The 16,732-nt window shown below is 40.8% G+C and overlaps 4 protein-coding genes across 5 annotated transcripts in view; 1 reads left to right on the top strand and 3 right to left on the bottom strand.

Moving 5' to 3' along the window:
• Positions 1-18: 18 nt before the first annotated feature.
• Positions 19-2,408, bottom strand: pex26 (peroxisomal biogenesis factor 26). The gene is made up of 5 exons (XM_012853414.3): positions 2,017-2,408; positions 1,791-1,931; positions 893-1,218; positions 661-801; positions 19-569 (listed from the first exon to the last, which is right to left on the bottom strand). The coding sequence occupies exons 1-5, from the start codon at positions 2,232-2,234 to the stop codon at positions 472-474; spliced, it is 924 nt and encodes a 307-aa protein (XP_012708868.2). The 5' UTR covers positions 2,235-2,408; the 3' UTR covers positions 19-471.
• Positions 2,409-2,444: 36 nt separating this feature from the next.
• On the top strand, positions 2,445-4,717 carry llph (LLP homolog, long-term synaptic facilitation factor). Its single transcript, XM_012853417.3, has 3 exons — positions 2,445-2,530; positions 3,470-3,707; positions 4,330-4,717. The coding sequence occupies exons 2-3, from the start codon at positions 3,482-3,484 to the stop codon at positions 4,491-4,493; spliced, it is 390 nt and encodes a 129-aa protein (XP_012708871.2). The 5' UTR covers positions 2,445-2,530; positions 3,470-3,481; the 3' UTR covers positions 4,494-4,717.
• A 127-nt stretch (positions 4,718-4,844) lies between these two features.
• Positions 4,845-13,160, bottom strand: hcls1 (hematopoietic cell-specific Lyn substrate 1). Of its 2 annotated transcripts, none has more exons than XM_021311054.2 (16): positions 12,959-13,160; positions 12,321-12,404; positions 12,158-12,231; positions 10,968-11,091; positions 10,782-10,892; positions 10,648-10,702; positions 10,458-10,568; positions 9,412-9,522; positions 8,834-8,944; positions 8,690-8,745; positions 6,755-6,824; positions 6,515-6,663; positions 6,294-6,422; positions 6,058-6,220; positions 5,904-5,972; positions 4,845-5,152 (listed from the first exon to the last, which is right to left on the bottom strand). In XM_021311054.2, the coding sequence occupies exons 2-16, from the start codon at positions 12,402-12,404 to the stop codon at positions 5,019-5,021; spliced, it is 1,551 nt and encodes a 516-aa protein (XP_021166729.2). In that variant the 5' UTR covers positions 12,959-13,160; the 3' UTR covers positions 4,845-5,018. The 2 variants fall into 2 exon arrangements, with proteins under 2 accessions (XP_021166729.2, XP_012708864.2); XM_012853410.3 differs by having other exon boundaries at positions 6,294-6,428; positions 12,959-13,152.
• Positions 13,161-14,383: 1,223 nt separating this feature from the next.
• golgb1 (golgin B1) overlaps positions 14,384-16,732 on the bottom strand; it is a 28,385-nt gene continuing 26,036 nt past the window's right edge. The window contains exon 20 of the mRNA XM_012853408.3: positions 14,384-16,675. Coding sequence (XP_012708862.2) covers positions 16,538-16,675 — 138 coding nt within the window. The 3' untranslated portion in view covers positions 14,384-16,537. The remainder of the gene's footprint in view (positions 16,676-16,732) is intronic.

Raw genomic sequence — 16,732 nt, 5'->3', positions numbered from 1 at the left:
GTATGTGTTGACTCTTTCTTCAAAGACACCCGCTTTATTTAGCCAAGTTTAACAGACGGGTGCACCCAACTCTGCTTTTGACTGAAGGTCACTAGATGTCTGTGGTCTTATTTACATGCAAATAAATAGAAAGAAAAACTAATGTGGTTAACAAAAAAGAGGAACGGTTTGTGCTTTCAAATTTGGCAAGAGTTAGACTTGTCTGCATCTTCTTTTAAAACCTCATCCAAAGTGAAAATTTCAACCTAATTTTCTATACATATATGTTAAGTGTATCCGCATTAATCGCCTGGGCTGGTGAACCATTTTCATATATACACAAAAAATTATATCACATTGGACTAAATTGTTGTTCTCAATCAGCTTTTTCACATTTAATCAATCAAGTAAATCATTCTTACAAAATTAAACATTTCATTAAATATATTGTAAATCTAACAGCATATTTTTTATGTCCAATTTCTTCTTCTTCTAGGTGAGAGGTTGATAATGTGGTGCAAACATGGCTCTCCACATCCGTTTGATCAACTTAAGAAGCTTGGAAATCCACATGTAGGACGACGGGAAAGCTGTGAAGGAAACACAAAAACAGCAAACATGTTTATTTCCTATCGAATAATATTTTTAAAACTTGCTGAGAACGGGAACAACTCCTCCAACCTGGATCCATTCGGAAGAGAAGCATGTAGAGGAGAACAGCTGCTAGAAAGACTTTCCGTAGAGGGAATGAGCCGGAACCGGTTCTTGGGCATTTTCTGTATAAACACCTGAGCATTGTGTCAAGTTTTTGGAGTAAAGAACCTGCAAAACATACCGAACAAGATCCCCTGCTGTTATTTCCATGTGTGTGATCATGTATAATTCAAGTAAGGGTGGAGCTGAGGTAAAACACCTTGAGTTGAAGCCGGATGTGCAGCAATCTCAGAATCTGAAGTGACTTCGGGATTTGTAGGGTCTTCTTGATTCTGTCTTGCTTTTTCTTCCACGACATCCAAAGCAGTTTGTCTCTGCTCCTCTGTGAACGCAACGCTACCAACTTCACTGGCGACGAGCTCCCGCGCCTCCTCCAGGTATCCGAGAGGCACAAGGACATGCAGCAGATACAGCTCTGCCACCGACCGGAACCCAGCGGCTCGGACGTTGGACGGGCAGCGTAACCAAACCCGGGCTGCCTCTTGCATCACGGCAGGCTCCCCCACCTTGGAGTACAGAAGGATGCTAGAAACGTGGAAGAAAAAGGACAATCTCGCTGATACATTATATATGTTTTGCTTTAAAGTGGCAGTAACTTGTTTTTTTCTTTGGGTTCTCCTTCGGCTTCTCTGAATGTATTTGAGGGAAATGTGAGATCAAATTTTCACAAGATTCCTATATTTTTTTTCATGGCAGTTATTTCTACATGTGGTTAAATCTAGTAATTCCTAGAAAAAGATAGATGGATGGATGCACAATATTTGCAAAAAAAACATCATATCATGCTTTGAATGAGTCTACTTAGAATAACAAAGAACACATTATGGTGTAGACAAAGGTGTTTTCCCCTTTTAAACATTTTTCTTATTAGCAGTTGTGTTTTCTCTTCTTTTATTTCCTGATTTAAAAAAAGTTTGAAACTACAATAATAAAAAAAAGGTTCTTCACCTGAAGCAAGCGCGTTTCTCAAAAATAAAACATGCTTATTAACAGGAAAACACTCAGAACGACTTATCATGGTGCCCGAGTTGCACCAGTATTTTACATTTACTTCCAAACAACTACTTTCAATCAAAAACTATCACTACTTTCCTCACCACAGCTGCATGATCTTAGCAGGAACATCTTCTTGGTGCTCATAGTGCTGTAGGACCCAGGAGAAGACCCCCTGCCATTGATTGAGCTCAGCCAGCGCCTGGACCCCCAGCATGCAGAACCCAGCCTTTAAATCTGCACACCTGCAAATAAAAAATAAAATAATAAACAACAACACAAAAACAGGCTTTTAAAGTGAACATCCGGTGAAACGAGTCAATGTCTCACCTGTTGTTATCTTCTGGCTCCAGGCGACCCAGCTTCTCCAGACCCGCGTTACAGGCGTCAAAAGCCGCCTGGAAGTCTCCGTGGACCATCATGAGCTCTGCAGCCGAGTCCAACACGTTAAAAGGCTGCGATGAACTGCAAGAAGACGGCGGAGGAGGGCTGCAGGCTGAACCCGAACTGCGACAGAACCGAGCCTGGGTGTCTGAGAGGCTACTCATAGCGCCAGAATTAACTTCTAACCAGAAAAATAAGAATATACCGACTCTCTTTTATTTAATTAAGCCAAACCTCGCGGCTAAATGAGGGAGTGTGAGACGATAACATGACGCATTCACATCCATTTGTTTACAAACCAAAATGAGCGGAACTTCCGGGTTTCAAGCCAATCGGGTGCCGCCGTCTTCAGTTGGTCTGATGCAGCCAATCATATTTGAGCTTTCTTCCGGGTTGTTGGCACGTGAACAGAGAAACGTGTTTTCGTCGCAGGGCTAACTTTTGGTGATCTAAACTAGCTGTAAGTAGCTTCGTTCTCTAATCTACCAACATGAACTTTTAACCAACGACTTTATTCGTTTATATAGTAAAGCTGTGAGAATATTCCCTTTTTCCACAACATCCGGTTAGCTAATCTGTTAGCGGCTAGCTAGCATTCCTACGTGGTTTCTTTACTTAGGATACCCGTTATACAGTCTGCTTCACAAATTAATGTTCCTTTGTTTTTCTTTTTTTTCTTTTTTGTCTTAAGTACAACCGGTAAAGCATCCCCGTATTCTATGCATTTAAAACGGAGGTTTCTCGACACTTATGGGGGCGACTAGTGGCTTCTGGTAGTGGTGAAATGTGTGAAAGATACTGTTTTAGCCATCATACAATTTGTTGCAAACGCGAATCCATACTTAACGCTATGCAAATTCTCTTAGAAATGGAAGCATTTTTTGGCCATCGTAATAATCCCATTGGTGACACTCGATTTTATGTAATTTCTTTATTTGTGCAAAGTTTCTTGTAAATAGCCCCATTTGGCTTCCTTGGGCCCATTACATATTGTATGCAAACTGGTAGCTTTACAGTATATCAGGAAAATTTTCTCCCAGGGAAAAACAAAATTTTAATGTTTAACAACATTTTATAATAAAGAAAGCCAGACTAAATACAATAATACACAATTAAAATGACTTAGAAGGAATGAACACAAGGGAATGGAGGAAAACAATAAAATTAGAAATCAAATTGCAGTGACAGTACATTAAGTAAATACATTATTAATGGGAGTCAGTTGCTCCCAAAAAACATGCAAAGAAGCTATTGAATGCATTAAATGCAACAGATATAGTCACAACAATATCAGTGCAGTTGCATGTTTCTCTAATATAGTTTAGCCATCATTTGGTGACCCTGCACAATATTTTGTTTCTGAAAAAGTTGTCTTTGGGGGTGGTGGGGTGCTTTGCAGCTCAACTTGAAAATGGCCAAAAGTCTTCGCAGCAAGTGGAAGCGGAAGATGCGGGCGGAGAAGAGGAAGAAAAATGCCCCCAAGGAGCTGGCTCGACTAAAACAGGCGCTGAGTCTGGATAAGAAAGGAGAAGCAGATATAAGCGACCTGCAGGACATCGCCACGGTGGTCCCGGCCGACAAGATAACAAAGACGGATGCTGAAATGGTCGAAATTAAGGAGGAGGAGGAGGAGGATGGTGAGTGGGATATTGAGTTTTAACTTTGTTGGTTTAAAGGAAGAATTGGCAAAGAAGTTTTAAGGTAAAGTTTGCCATAACATCTTTGAATATTAATGTCCCCTTAAGCAAACAAATTTTCAAGGCTTCTGCCCAAACCTTACACCAACTCCCACGATAAGTGACTACTGCGGTTATTCAAACCTCTGAAATGAGGTTCAGGTTCAGCTGATGCAACCAGTCTGGGGCTCCGTCAGCTGAGATCGAGATAAAACACCTCAAATTCCCAGACTGCAGACAGTACGCTTCATCAACCAGAAAAGGGATTCTGAAAAGTTCACACACCCACTGGTGACCCAAAAGAACAAGGAAGCTTCTATAAAGAAAGGTTTTAGGAACGTTTCAGGCCGATGGCGTCCCCTGAAAAAAAAAAAAGTCTACAGTGAAGCATGGTGGAGGCTCAGTTATGTCCTGGGGTTGCTTTGCTTCCCCAGAACTCCTCAAAGGGTTTGAACAATCTGACCTGAATTTGTTCCTCGCAAACAGCTGCTAGCTTGTTAATTTAAACCTAATTTGCAGTGAAAGCTGAACAATTGTTGGTGCATCTGTTAACCTGCAGGCTGCATTTCCTTTTTTTTTTTAGACGGGAAGATGGACATGGACAAGAAGCGCAACAAGAAAACTCTCTTGGATGAAAATGGACAGTACCCCGTGTGGATGAGCCAGCGGCAGGCCAAGAAATTGAAAGCCAAACGGGTGACTAAGAAAACGGGAAAGGTGAAGCAGAAGAAGGGAATCGCCTGGTGAAGGAAATCGAGGCGGTTCGTTTTAAAAGACTTGGGATCAAATCTTTCTTCGTCTGCGCTGGAAGACTCATCATGGAGGCACCAAAAGGCCCCGAGTTCTGCATTGTTCTCATGGGACAGCAGCTTTTATGAGTTAGGAGCGGGTCTTGTTGTCATAAGACTCACCAGTGGCCTATTGTGTTTAAAAACGAAATAAATCACCTGAATAAAGAAGACTTTTCTTCATTTTTCTTGTTCCATTTGTTACGTTGCAACCCTTCGAGTATAGAAAATTTCAAAGTTTAAAGGAAGTGTTTCACTTTAGTTTGTTTGGGGGGGGGAAATTATCTAAAAAAATAAATGTTTCAAACAATACATTTTTAAAAATATGCTTTATTGTGTTAAATTCAAGTTTTCCACCTTCGGCATCCTGAGATCCTCAGTTTTGCATTAATAGAAAAAAATGCTTTGTTGCATAAATATAAAGCTACAGTAGTTGGAGTTGAAGAAACCTGGGACTTTAAGAGGGAAGCGTGTGCAAAACCGCCTAAATGAGCTGGACGTAAGCGGCCGGGAAGAGGCCGGTGCGTCCATGACAGTGGCCCTTCCACCAGCCCTCGTCGATCATCTCTATGTTGGTGATGATGTCGTCTGGGTTGAAGGAGATCTCGTCATCCGCCTCTGTGAGTGAAAATATTTCACAATATAAGACGCGGGCCTGTTGGTATGCATTTATGGGGAAAGTTTGGAAATTTGGGCTTAATTGCTCATCTGAACCGTTTGGGAATGATTACAAATTCATCTGCTGCAAATTAGTCAAAAAAGGTTTTGACAGCTGGAAAGTCTTAAATGATCTGAGGTAGGAAAGGATGTTTTTAATGCATTTTTAAACTTCATATCCCAAAACCAGCAGCTTAAACAAACAGGTTTTTTTGATCTGTTGCTACTTTGCAGAAATCTGAAAAGAGATCCAGACTGTTCCCCCTGGAACGTTCAAGAAGAACCGTACAAAAATGCCCCCTTTGAGCTGCTCCTGTCTTAAAACCTTTCTCCCAGAAATAATTTAGTTTGTCCAAAGCTGGAGGTTCTAGGAGGCATGGCGGGAGCAGCATCATGCTGTGGGACTGTTTAGCGACTGGTGGCACAAGGTTTAAGAGGAAGAATTCACCTTAAATCAGCAGCAAGCTGGATGGCTAAAACTTGAAAATGGGAAAACCAACCAATTTAAACTGACTGAGGAGTCAAATTCAGGAAGGAAAACCACAGTAAATTAAAACTAATGCACAAAATTCCTGGTTTTAGAAACCATTGTCTGTCATACAATAGTTACAAACTTTAAACGGTTCATACAGATCATTAAAAGCACCACAAGTTCAGGACATCCCGCCTATAATGCATGTTTCTAATCCTCTGATCAAAACTGTCCGCTTACCTCCTTCATAGTCATAAATTGCTACCGCCTTCTGGCCGGACGACTTGTCCTCGCAGACTCCATCCGGTTCTAAGAGCAGAAATCATGTTTTAATGAGAAAACGTGCGTTTCTGGACAAGAAAAGCTTCCAGCAGGACGTGGAGCAGAGGCAGACCTGTTGGCTCAGGAAGTGGTGGTTCATTAAGTTCGGCATACTCCCCGCCATCCTCCTCTTCCTCCACGGCTGCGGGCGGCGGCGGCAGAGGAGGGTTTGCTCGTTCCAGGAGTTCCTCTGAGCGTGGAGGCAGATCTGGAGGCTCCTCGTATAATTCCTCCCCCTCAACGTAAAAACAGGCGACGTTACACCTTCAAACATTGAGAAACTGCTGCTTGGTACGTGTTAAGGTTTACCTCTGGTTCTGGTTCTGGCTCAGGCGCTTCCTCTATATCTGGCATGTTCTGGTGGCTTTCTGCGGGTGTTATTTCGTACTCTGGTTCTTCCTGAGCAGGGGGAGGATGGACTTCCTCCTCTCTACTGTCCTGCTCCTTAAAGGAACAAATTAAAAGGTTTATTTTGGTTCGGCGCGCCCCATCCCACCGTGATCCAGATTCACAGCGAAGCAAGGCAGCACCTGCTGTCTGCGTTTGGCCTCCTCCCGCTCTCTGCTCTCTCTGGCTTGTCTCCTCGCTCGCTCTTCTTCTACCTTCTTCCTGTTTTCTTCATCTGAAGCCTTGGCCATGCTCTCGAAGCGAGCCTTCAGTTTCCCGGCGCCTGCGCTCGCTGCAGAAGTCGGACAGAACTTTAAAAAAATGCAGATTGACAGCATTTATTGCTATATTTCTATAAAACAACACAGGACAGATGGACTTACAGGCCTCTAAAGGTTGTGTCTTCTCATAAGCAGATGTTGGGGAGTCCATGTCAGAGAAGCCTGCTGCACTCTAGAGGATCGTAATAGTCAAATTAGGTATTTTTTCAAAAGGATTTCAGCTGAATAGTTAAACATTTGATGTGTTGTGAGAATTAACTCCTTGCTTAAGCATAAATACAATTAAAAGTCGGCTAAATGATCTCGTATAAAGTCATTACTCATTTTGATAGTTATGGCTTACAGATAATGAAAACCCAGAATTCAATATCTCTAATTATCTCAAAACACCTGAAATGTTTCCTGAGCCTCTAATTGGTTTCTCAGTCTGGGTGGGTAGGCAACAAAAATCATGCAGAGATTGAGATCTGTGATGTTGCTCGGTGGTCCAAAGTCCTCCTTTCAGATGAAAGTAGTCTTTGCATCTCATGTGGAAATCAAGGTCCCAGAGTCTAGAGCAGGGGTGTCAAACATTGGGCCCGCGGGCCGGTTCCGGCCCGCCGAACAATTTAGTCCGGCCCGGTGGCTAAATGCATTATCATTGCATTTTTTTATTTATTTTTTTTCCCCCAGTGTCCTGTCTGGCAATGTGTCAATAAGAATTGTTGTCTTAATGCCAAAAAGAGCTCATCAGATTTGACTTTCACAAGTGGAGCAGTACTGCTTTTGCCATAGTGCTCCGCTTGATTTATGAATGTGAATAGTTTTATTATGATTCATGCGGGGAATATCTGAAATGATATGGACACTACAATGGGAAAGTAGGAGAGGAAAGGAAGAACAAGAAAAAAAAAGAAAAGGTGAAAGAAAGAGGAGATAAAAGGAAGAGAATGATAAAACAATTATTGAAAAAAACATGTACTTCGTTTAATTGAAAATATGCAGTTCCTATATTGTCCACGAGGGGCGCTGTGTTTTAATCAGCAGATGGTAGCACTGAGCTTCAGATGTGGAAAACTGATTTTAAATTATTTCCTAATTTTCATCTGTCTGATGTATTTTGTCATGCAGGACAGTGTTTTTAAGTTCCAAAAAATGTGAATAAATGTTTTTCAACATTGTACAATCACTGTGATCAGTTCTTATGCATAATGCACAAGTAAATGTTTAACTGAGTAAAAGTATTGTTGAAATTGCACATACTTTTCTTAAAAACTCTGAGGTTATTCATAATATATTGTGTGAAAGTGAAATTCATTTAATATAAAAATCAACAACAAGTCCACTTTTATTAGTTCTATTTAATCTTGCAATGAGTTTATTCGTGTGGTCCTCTTGAGATCAGATTAAGCTTTATGTGGCCCCTAAACCAAAATGAGTTTGACACCCCTGCTCTAGAGGACGAGTGGAGGGGTTTCCAGTCATCGATGATTTGGGGTCCCCATGTGATCTACTGGGTCTGGTCCACTGGTTTTTCAGGAGTCCAGAATCAACGCAAATGTCTACCAGGACATTTTCTGAGCACTTATGCTTCCGTCTGATTGGAGGAGTCAATGTGTGGCTACCTTTCTCTAGAAAGTGTTAGGAGAGGTAGTGGTAGCATCATGCTGTGGGGTATGGACAGAAAACTGCTTAGATAGATGGACCTGGCACACATTCAGGTATCTGGAAATTGAACCCAGACTTGTGGAGGTCCTCCGTTCTCTCCCTAAAACCCTCAAAAACGGTTTTATTTAGAGTTTTCCGATGATGCCACACAAGGAAGCAACGCGTTTCATTTACAATAGATCTACAGGAGAGCCTCCAGTTAGCCATCAGAAACTTAGAAAGTTCAGACATCTTTGACTCGGCTTTAAATATGTGGATTCAACTGTGTAAAATCAGTTTAATCCAATATAAGTGTAATTTCTACTCTATAGAATCATAGCAATAATGATATGTTTTATTATAGATTAATAGCCAAAATGTACTCCAAATAATTTAATCCTTGACACTAACCTTATCCATTCGATCCGTCTGTACTCCATAACGACCCCCGAAGCCTGCGGAGTAATCTGAACAGAAGTACGTTCTTCAGCCTAATGAGCTGAAAGCGTTATGTTTTTAAAAAGGGGGTAATATCCTGCGTGGACATTTTCTCACCTTTTTGTGACTGATGTTTATCCGTCTCGCCCTTATAGTCGTATCCCAGCGCTGCTTTGTCCACCTTCTCCTTCTCCACGCCGTACTTCCCACCGAACCCTTTCGCGTAATCTGAAGGTGAAACGGAAACGTGTTGAGACTTAGACTTAGACAACTTTATTTGTCATTCTTTATGCACAGAGTGCGTACAGAACGAAATTTCGTTTGCATACAGCTTGAAAAATTTCAGTAAATTGCAGTAAATTACAGTTTTTTTTGTCTGCACCATCAATACCAAGTCAAATTCCTTGTAAGTGCAAACCTACTTGGCGATTAAACTTGATTCTGATTCTGATTCTAAATTACAGTAAATTACAGGATAAGGTGCAGCAGTGATTTATAGTAAACAATTGAAATGGAAACAATGGAAACAAATTCAGGGGAAATAGACAGTGTGCGATCACAGTGTACAGGTAAGTATTATTAAAACCGTGCAAATATACGAATTGGTGCAGAGTCCATTTGTGGTTTCAGCAGTTCAGAGTCCAGAGTCATCTCACAATCATCTCTCACACGACGCCGACTGTGAGCTTATTCACCTTTCTGTGACTGGTGCTTCTCCGTTTCTCCTTTGTAGTCGTAGCCCATGGCGGCTTTGTCCACCTTCTCCTTCTCCACGCCGTACTTCCCTCCGAAGCCCTTGGCGTAGTCTGAGGAGAAGCACAGGGCAAAAAACAAACTTGAGTAAATTTTAGCATTCAGTCTTCTCAGGTTGGAGCCGGAAAGCCTTCCACGTCTTCATGTGGTGATATTTGCCCATCCTGCTTGCAAAGGTTCTCCAAATCCGTCAGATTGTACTAACATCTCTGGTCCACAGACTTTGACTAGGCCGTTCCAAATGTTTAATCGCTTTCTGCTGCAGTCATCTTTTCGTTGATTTGGGATGTGGGCTTTTGGGTCAAAACTGGTTGATTTTATCCAAAGAAAAGTAAAGTAACTAAAGGTGCGCACACTTATGCAGCCAGATTATGGCATCTTTTTAATTTGATTTTTAGTGTCTGTTTGTTTTTACGTCACATTAACAAGTTAGAAGCCTTCAAATCAAAAGGCTGTGTTGTTTGGCCACAATGTCAACTAATGTTTGTAGGGGTCAGGGTGAAACGATCGAACATGAGGAAACTAATGTTAACAAAACTAATGTCAAGAGCTACGTTTTAAAATTTGGGTGCAAGTTTGGGATAATTTTACTTGTTTTAACAGCAAGTTGTGTCCCAAGATGTTTTTTTATAGAAGTTCAGCCCTCACAATTAGAATATTGTGAAAAGGTTAGACGCTGTTGTCATTGAAAGTTGAGTGGAAGGAAAAAGTTGGGTAGTAATTGATCTATATATGACTTTCCCTTTATGAATGAGTGACAAAAAATATTGAAAAGATATTTGAATATAAATATTTCGACTTTTTGTGGATCAGTGAAAAAAAAAAGTAAGACTCCAAATGCTAGTTTATAAAAGTTGTACATCATTATGCCACCCTATCAAAAAATTATTTAAATAAATAATCAGAAACCCAGATTATTTAAACCGATGCAGGTTTTTGGTACCTGCATCGGTACCAAAACCCGGAAAGCTATTCAACCGAAGCCCACCTTTCTGGGATTGATGCTTCTCCGTCTCGCCTTTATAGTCGTAACCCATCGCCGCCTTGTCCACTCTCTCCTTCTCAACTCCGTACTTTCCTCCAAAGCCCTTTGCGTAATCTGTAACGGAGGTTTAAAAGTTTAAAACTTTGTGCACAAAGATCCAAAAGTGTGTTTATTAGCAACACGGCGGACCAACCTTTCTGAGAGGTGTGCTGCTGCACCTCTCCCTTGTACTCGAAGCCCAAAGCAGACTGCAGAGATAAAGATTTGAGTTGTTCTGAGGGATTTACTTAAACTGAGATCTTCATGGTTCTTCTACTGGCTCCTGACCTTATCAACGCGGTCTTTCTGAACACCGAATTTGCCACCGAATCCCTTCGCCATGTCCTTCTGGGAGGAGTGCTGCTCCACCTGAGCCACGTAGTCGTGGCCCACAGCCACCTGGACAGCAGACGTGCGTCAGACGGCAGCACAGAGATGGCAGAATGTGGAAAAAGGTCAATAAAGCTCGTCAACCTTGTCCATCCTGTCCTTCTCCACTCCGAACTTCCCTCCGTATCCGTACGACGCTTTGGGAGTCTGGTCCTTCTGCTTCACCTTCTCGTGCTCCTCGGCGACCTTGTTTCTGAGCTCAGCGACGCTGAAGGAACCAGAGATATACGGGAACTGAAATGTCTTTCACAAGCAGAACTAGGCAAAAGTATTCACACCTCTTGAACCGGTTCCCTTTGTTAACTAATAACTGCAATGGACCTCTTGTTTGTTTCTCTGATTAATCCTCTCCTTGTCATTTTAGGTGGACCTCCATGTCCTTGTAGGTCTGCAGCTGGTCCATCCTTTCTCTATGTCCAGATTGATGGAGTGGAAAGAGGTCTAGGAGATGTCCGAAGCTTGGGATCTTGTTTTAAAACCTACATCTGCTTTAAAATTAACCACAATGTTCCTCGCCCGACCAGTCTGCTGTGGTCCTTGGTCTTCATGACGCTGGTTGTTCTCTAACAAACCTCTGAGGCCTTCAGAGAACAGCTGCATTTGTAATAAGGCTGAATTAAAGACAGGTTGACTAACTTTAGGCAATCAGTTCCCCTGGATTCTGTTTAGTGGCATCAGAGTACGCCACATGTCATGTTTTTTTTTTTTTTTTAAACTATTAAATTATCCACCACTTTGTGTCAGCCTTGCGCACTGCAGATGTATTCTTGTGAATGTTGATTAAAGTTAAATTCAACAAGACATTAGGTTTAGTAGCTATTGTTGTTATTGCGCCGGTTTTATAATGTTATAATAACCAAAAATCACAATTAGCAGGTTGGAGATTTACCAATATTGGTAATTGGAACCAGAGAATCGGTGCAATTTTCATTAATTTCTTCATATTTCAATAAAAAAAAAAAAAAGGGCCTAGGGGACATTAATGTTGTGCTATGAACACAGACAGCCAGGTAAGACTTTTGATGAGGAACTGGTTGAATGTTTCTTCTAACCGTGTCAGAGGTAGTATAAATCTCTCAGACTGTGTCATCAGTTGTTTCCCATATTAGGAGCGACTCACTGCCTGACAGCATGCGTTCTGCTCTCACTTCCTCTTCCTGTTTCAACACACCACCCACTAAAGACCTGCATCTTATTCTGCTCTTCCAGGCAATCATTATTTCAATCAAGCATAATAATTAAAAAAAATATAGATCGCTCCTTCTGGTTTTCACCTGATGTGCTCTTTGCGTCCAGAGCTCTCGATGGTTTTGGCCCCCCATCTCTGCTCCTGCTCGGATACATCGTTCTGAAACACAGTTGACACAAAACAAACGGGATTTGCAGAGAAACACGTCATTCTAGATGCTGATGCACGCTCCAGGAAGCACCCAGTACCTCAAAGTCAGGGTCCGTCTCCCAGTCGTCCCCCTCTGCAGCCACCTTCACGTTCACATCGTGTCCCACCACTGACTTCCACATCTGGGGGGAGTGAAACACAACATTTCAGACAACTGGACAGGGAAGAGGCCCGATGAATGCGGTTGCTTCTGTGCATAAAAGCTGTTTGTGACATTTTGCTGGAGGCCAGAAATAGAACACTGTGCAACCAGAAAGTCCCAAAAAGGAAGTTAAACTCAGCACATAACTTCACTTCACAATTACTGTGCATACTTATTGGATTTTTTTTTTTTAATTAAACAACTAATACAAAAATATAATACTATTAAATTAAGAATCATGCCATGCAACTCCTGATACTAATAAACTCAAGCTTATGTTATACGTTTAAGAGAATCAATCTTTATAACATTTAAATTATTAAAATTTAGATTTACGTGCTTCATAACATTCAGAGAGCTGTTTTTAAATCACATTCAAGCATCATTTAAGGAGTATATATTTAAGTTACTGAGTGCGACTAACGGTATACTGGCTTATAGAGCTACTTCCTTAATTAGGGCGGAAATATGTTTGTTTTTTTATGGCTGTAGTTTTAGTCCGTTTGTGCAGAAGAGCAGAAAACATAACTTTACCTTCTAGTTGCTGCGCAGGTCAGATGTGTGGAGGTGGATATTGGGGCAAGTTTCCCTGAGAGTCTCAGCAGGTTGAGACGGTCGGATGGGCGACACGTGCACGCGGATCCAGCAAACGGGAACGCGCATGGGCGGATTGTAAATAATAAATAAATATAAACCTGAACATTTATTTTATTTTTACTTGTCCTAATATTGACAATCCCCGACAAACGATTTTCCGTTGTTTTGGTACTTAAAATAGGTTCGCGTTAATTGTGCGCTTTAAATTTTTAAGACGAATGTGTATGCATGGTGCATTCAAGGAGCCTCGGAAATCTTACAAGTTGCAAGAAAATAGTTTATTTTATTTTATTTTTTTTAAGAACTGCTGTTCCTACCCTTTTCCCAACAGAACCGCAACCCAGATATACTCTGATTTAACCTGTGGTCACGGATTAAACCACGAGGGGGCAGAGTTGTACAACTTTTTTAAATCTCATATATCTTAAAGCCTAGAAGCGTGATTAAGAGTTTTTAATATCAAATGTTAATTTTCATGTAGCTGTTTCAATCGTGACTATAAACTATGCAAACAAAACATTTGTTTAACCAATTGCAACTCTTAAAGCTTTGCTACTCTTTAACCTTTGTTTACAAAATCTGATTGATTCAGACAAATCCAAAGATACAGATGTGCAAAAACGTCTCAGCATCAATGAAAATTGTTTGTATAGAAAAAAAAATACATACATTGGAAATGTAAGAAAAAGCCACCCTTTTGATTTAAATGCATTTACTTTGAGAACAAATTCATTTATGGCAAAAAATATTATCAACCCTTAAAACTCACACAAATTTAACAGCATTGGTTTTTACTGAATGCGTGGATTTTAAATGCATTAGTATCCAGGAACTTTCGATTCTCTTACTCTTAAAAACAGTAAACACAAGAAAACGATTGATTGATTAAAGCAGGGCAGACGTGTTGATCTTTAGTCAGAAAATGGTTACGGGAATATAGCTCATCTCAGACAATTGAACATTTCAAAAGCAAATCATGCCCAGCATGGTGGAGGCTATTTGATGCTGGAGGCCTGTTTTTCTTCCAAATAAACCTTGTTGAAGGGCATGGCACCTTTAAAAACACCATGAGACTAACAAAAAGGTCTATTAGACAGGATAATAATTCAAAAACATTTACCTGATAAAGCAGAAATAGTTCACCAGATACAAAAAAAAAAAAACAACTACTAAAGGTGCTTCTATCCCAAGACATAAATCCTGTAGGAAATGCTTACTATACGCTCCGAATTGTGTGAAATGTTAGAAAACCGAGTTCTTTTCCCATTTAATTGTCCTATAGCAATTAAAAAGCATAATTTTTTTAAAAACCTTTAAATTTTTTATGCTGTTTAAGTAAAAAAACAACAAAAAAAACAAGACTTCCATTTAAAAACATCCTTTTATTAAAAGCTTTGAACATAAACATTTGTCAGCAGTAACAATCTGCCCCCCCACCACACAGCCATGGAGAAAAACAACTGTAGTGTTTCACACATCAGCATTTACTGTAAAAATGTTCAATTGGTATGAACCCCACCTTCATTTTTTTTTTCACCGAATCATTTCTAAAATATACTGCTCTCATTTTGCGAGTCACCATGTTTCCAAAGAGTTAAACAGAAACCCAGCTAGGTAAGTAACCTTAGATTAATCTATTCCATGATCCAGACCACCAGAACTTTTAATAATATATTTTCCATGTACAGCCCTTTGAACAGGTATTTACAAGAGAAAATAGCATCAAAGAATGTGGATCTTTAAGGAGGTGACAGCAGAGAAGTAGTTTAGCAGCCCAGTGTTACGAGACAAGGATGATACATATGGAGGGCGGTTTAACTGGTATTGCATAACAAGGAATTACAATAAACCTTAGTTAATAATAGGGGATATCGTTAAAAAGAACATATCATCCTTAATCCGTTGGAATGCAGCAACATCAAAATGGACATTAACGGAAAAACTTCTAAGACAAACAGTACAACATAAATCTGTACCGAAAAACCACCAACGCACTGCGCAACAAATGTTAAGAGGGACGATGCAGGAATGTGTGAAACCAGAAAACTGCTCTGTGCTCCATTTTTGTGCATAAACCAATGTTAGGAGATAAAATGTTGCATCATGACCTCATATTTCAGACATTTTTCTAATAAAAAGCTTCGACTGTTAATCTCACAGGTAGCTTAGCACAGCTAGCTTAGCACAGCTAGCTTAGCACAGCTAGCTTAGCTACTTTAGCAAGTAGTGCCTTTTGAAATAGCTTCGAGTCTCTTACAGAACATTTTTAACTCTGGTATGCAGTGCTTTGCAAAAGTATTCATACCCCTCAACTAGTTTGGCATTTTACCACATTTCAGCCACAAACTTTGAAAGCACTTTCCATTGTGAAATGGAGGAAACATGATGGATCATTTTTAAATAAACAGATCTGTGTGCCGTTGGTCCACAGCCCCTTTTACTCTGACACTCCTGAAAAAATCCAGTGCAACAAATTCCTTTCTGAAGTTACCTAATTAGTTAAGGTAATCTTTGTAATTTCAGCTATTTAGTGAAGGCCTCACAGGGGCATCCAGCTAACCTGAGGAGCTAATTTAGAGAAGCGGCTTGAGGGTAACTCTGGAGGAGCAGGAGAGATTCATAGCTCAGCTACAAGTAGCTATTGAAAGGGGAACCGTTATTACTCCACAAATGAGTTCTTTTACGTTTAAGAAATTGGGGCAAAATGTAACGTTCTGGCCAATGGGTATGTAAGGAAAACATGTAATGGAAAACTAACTGTACATTAACCTCACTTTTAAGATTTTCAAAAAGCTTTGAAAACCATGTATTATTTTCCTTCCACTTCACAATTATGTTCCGCTTCGTGTTGGTCCATCCCAAAAAAGGTCCCAATAAAATTCACTGGTTTTGTACTCGGAGGGACTCGAAGCTCAAATCCGAAAGGCACATAACGTAAGACAGTTTCCAAAAAAAAAACACTCGATTATGACTATTCGTCCATCCATCCATCGCCTTTCACTCAACTGTGATCAAGTTGGCAAGCCAACAGGTCCGGAAAGGAAACCCAGAAAAAAAAAAAAAAACCTTACCACAGCTCTTACTGGGCTCATTCCCTCCAAATCCTGATTAGAAGGGCGAACAACCTTAGCCAGACCCTTTCGATGTGGAGGAGCGGTGGCTCAACCCTACAAAGGAAGCTCATTTATCATCTCCGTAACTTTAGGCGAGGGTCGCAAGGTAGTCGGACGGGTGCTTCATTGGTTTATTTTAGTAAGGGATATTAAAATATTGTCTCTTTGCATCCATTCTGCTTGGGTTTTGAAGCCAAACCTCCGACAGTGTTCAAACACACACACACACGCACCTCCCAAAGTAAGTGTTATACTTTGGCTAAAAGATTAAATACGGTAAAGTGCACTGTTTGTACAAAACATCCTTCGGACCCTTCTTTAAATTATTACATGTCGCATTGCGAATTATGCCGACGCGTTTCCGTTTACTCGGACCGCATCCCTTCTTGTCAGGAAGGTTTCTTCAGAGGTAGCCGCCCAGGCACAGGAGCAGCAGGACGTGCACAGTGAGCAGGTAGAGGCTGAGCAGCAGAGGGGTGCGCTGACGGGAGCAGAAGGCCACTCGGAGCATCCGCATCAAGCCCGGACCACCTCTGCGGGTCTGCGGGAGTAAAACGCGAGGTTAGGGGAGAGTTCAGCTCATGGGTCTTCATCATTA

Source organism: Fundulus heteroclitus, chromosome 17, assembly GCF_011125445.2.
Source record: "Fundulus heteroclitus isolate FHET01 chromosome 17, MU-UCD_Fhet_4.1, whole genome shotgun sequence".
Taxonomy (NCBI): domain Eukaryota; kingdom Metazoa; phylum Chordata; class Actinopteri; order Cyprinodontiformes; family Fundulidae; genus Fundulus; species Fundulus heteroclitus.
Note: the sequence above shows the minus strand (reverse complement) of the source record. Positions and strands in the feature narration are given on the sequence as shown.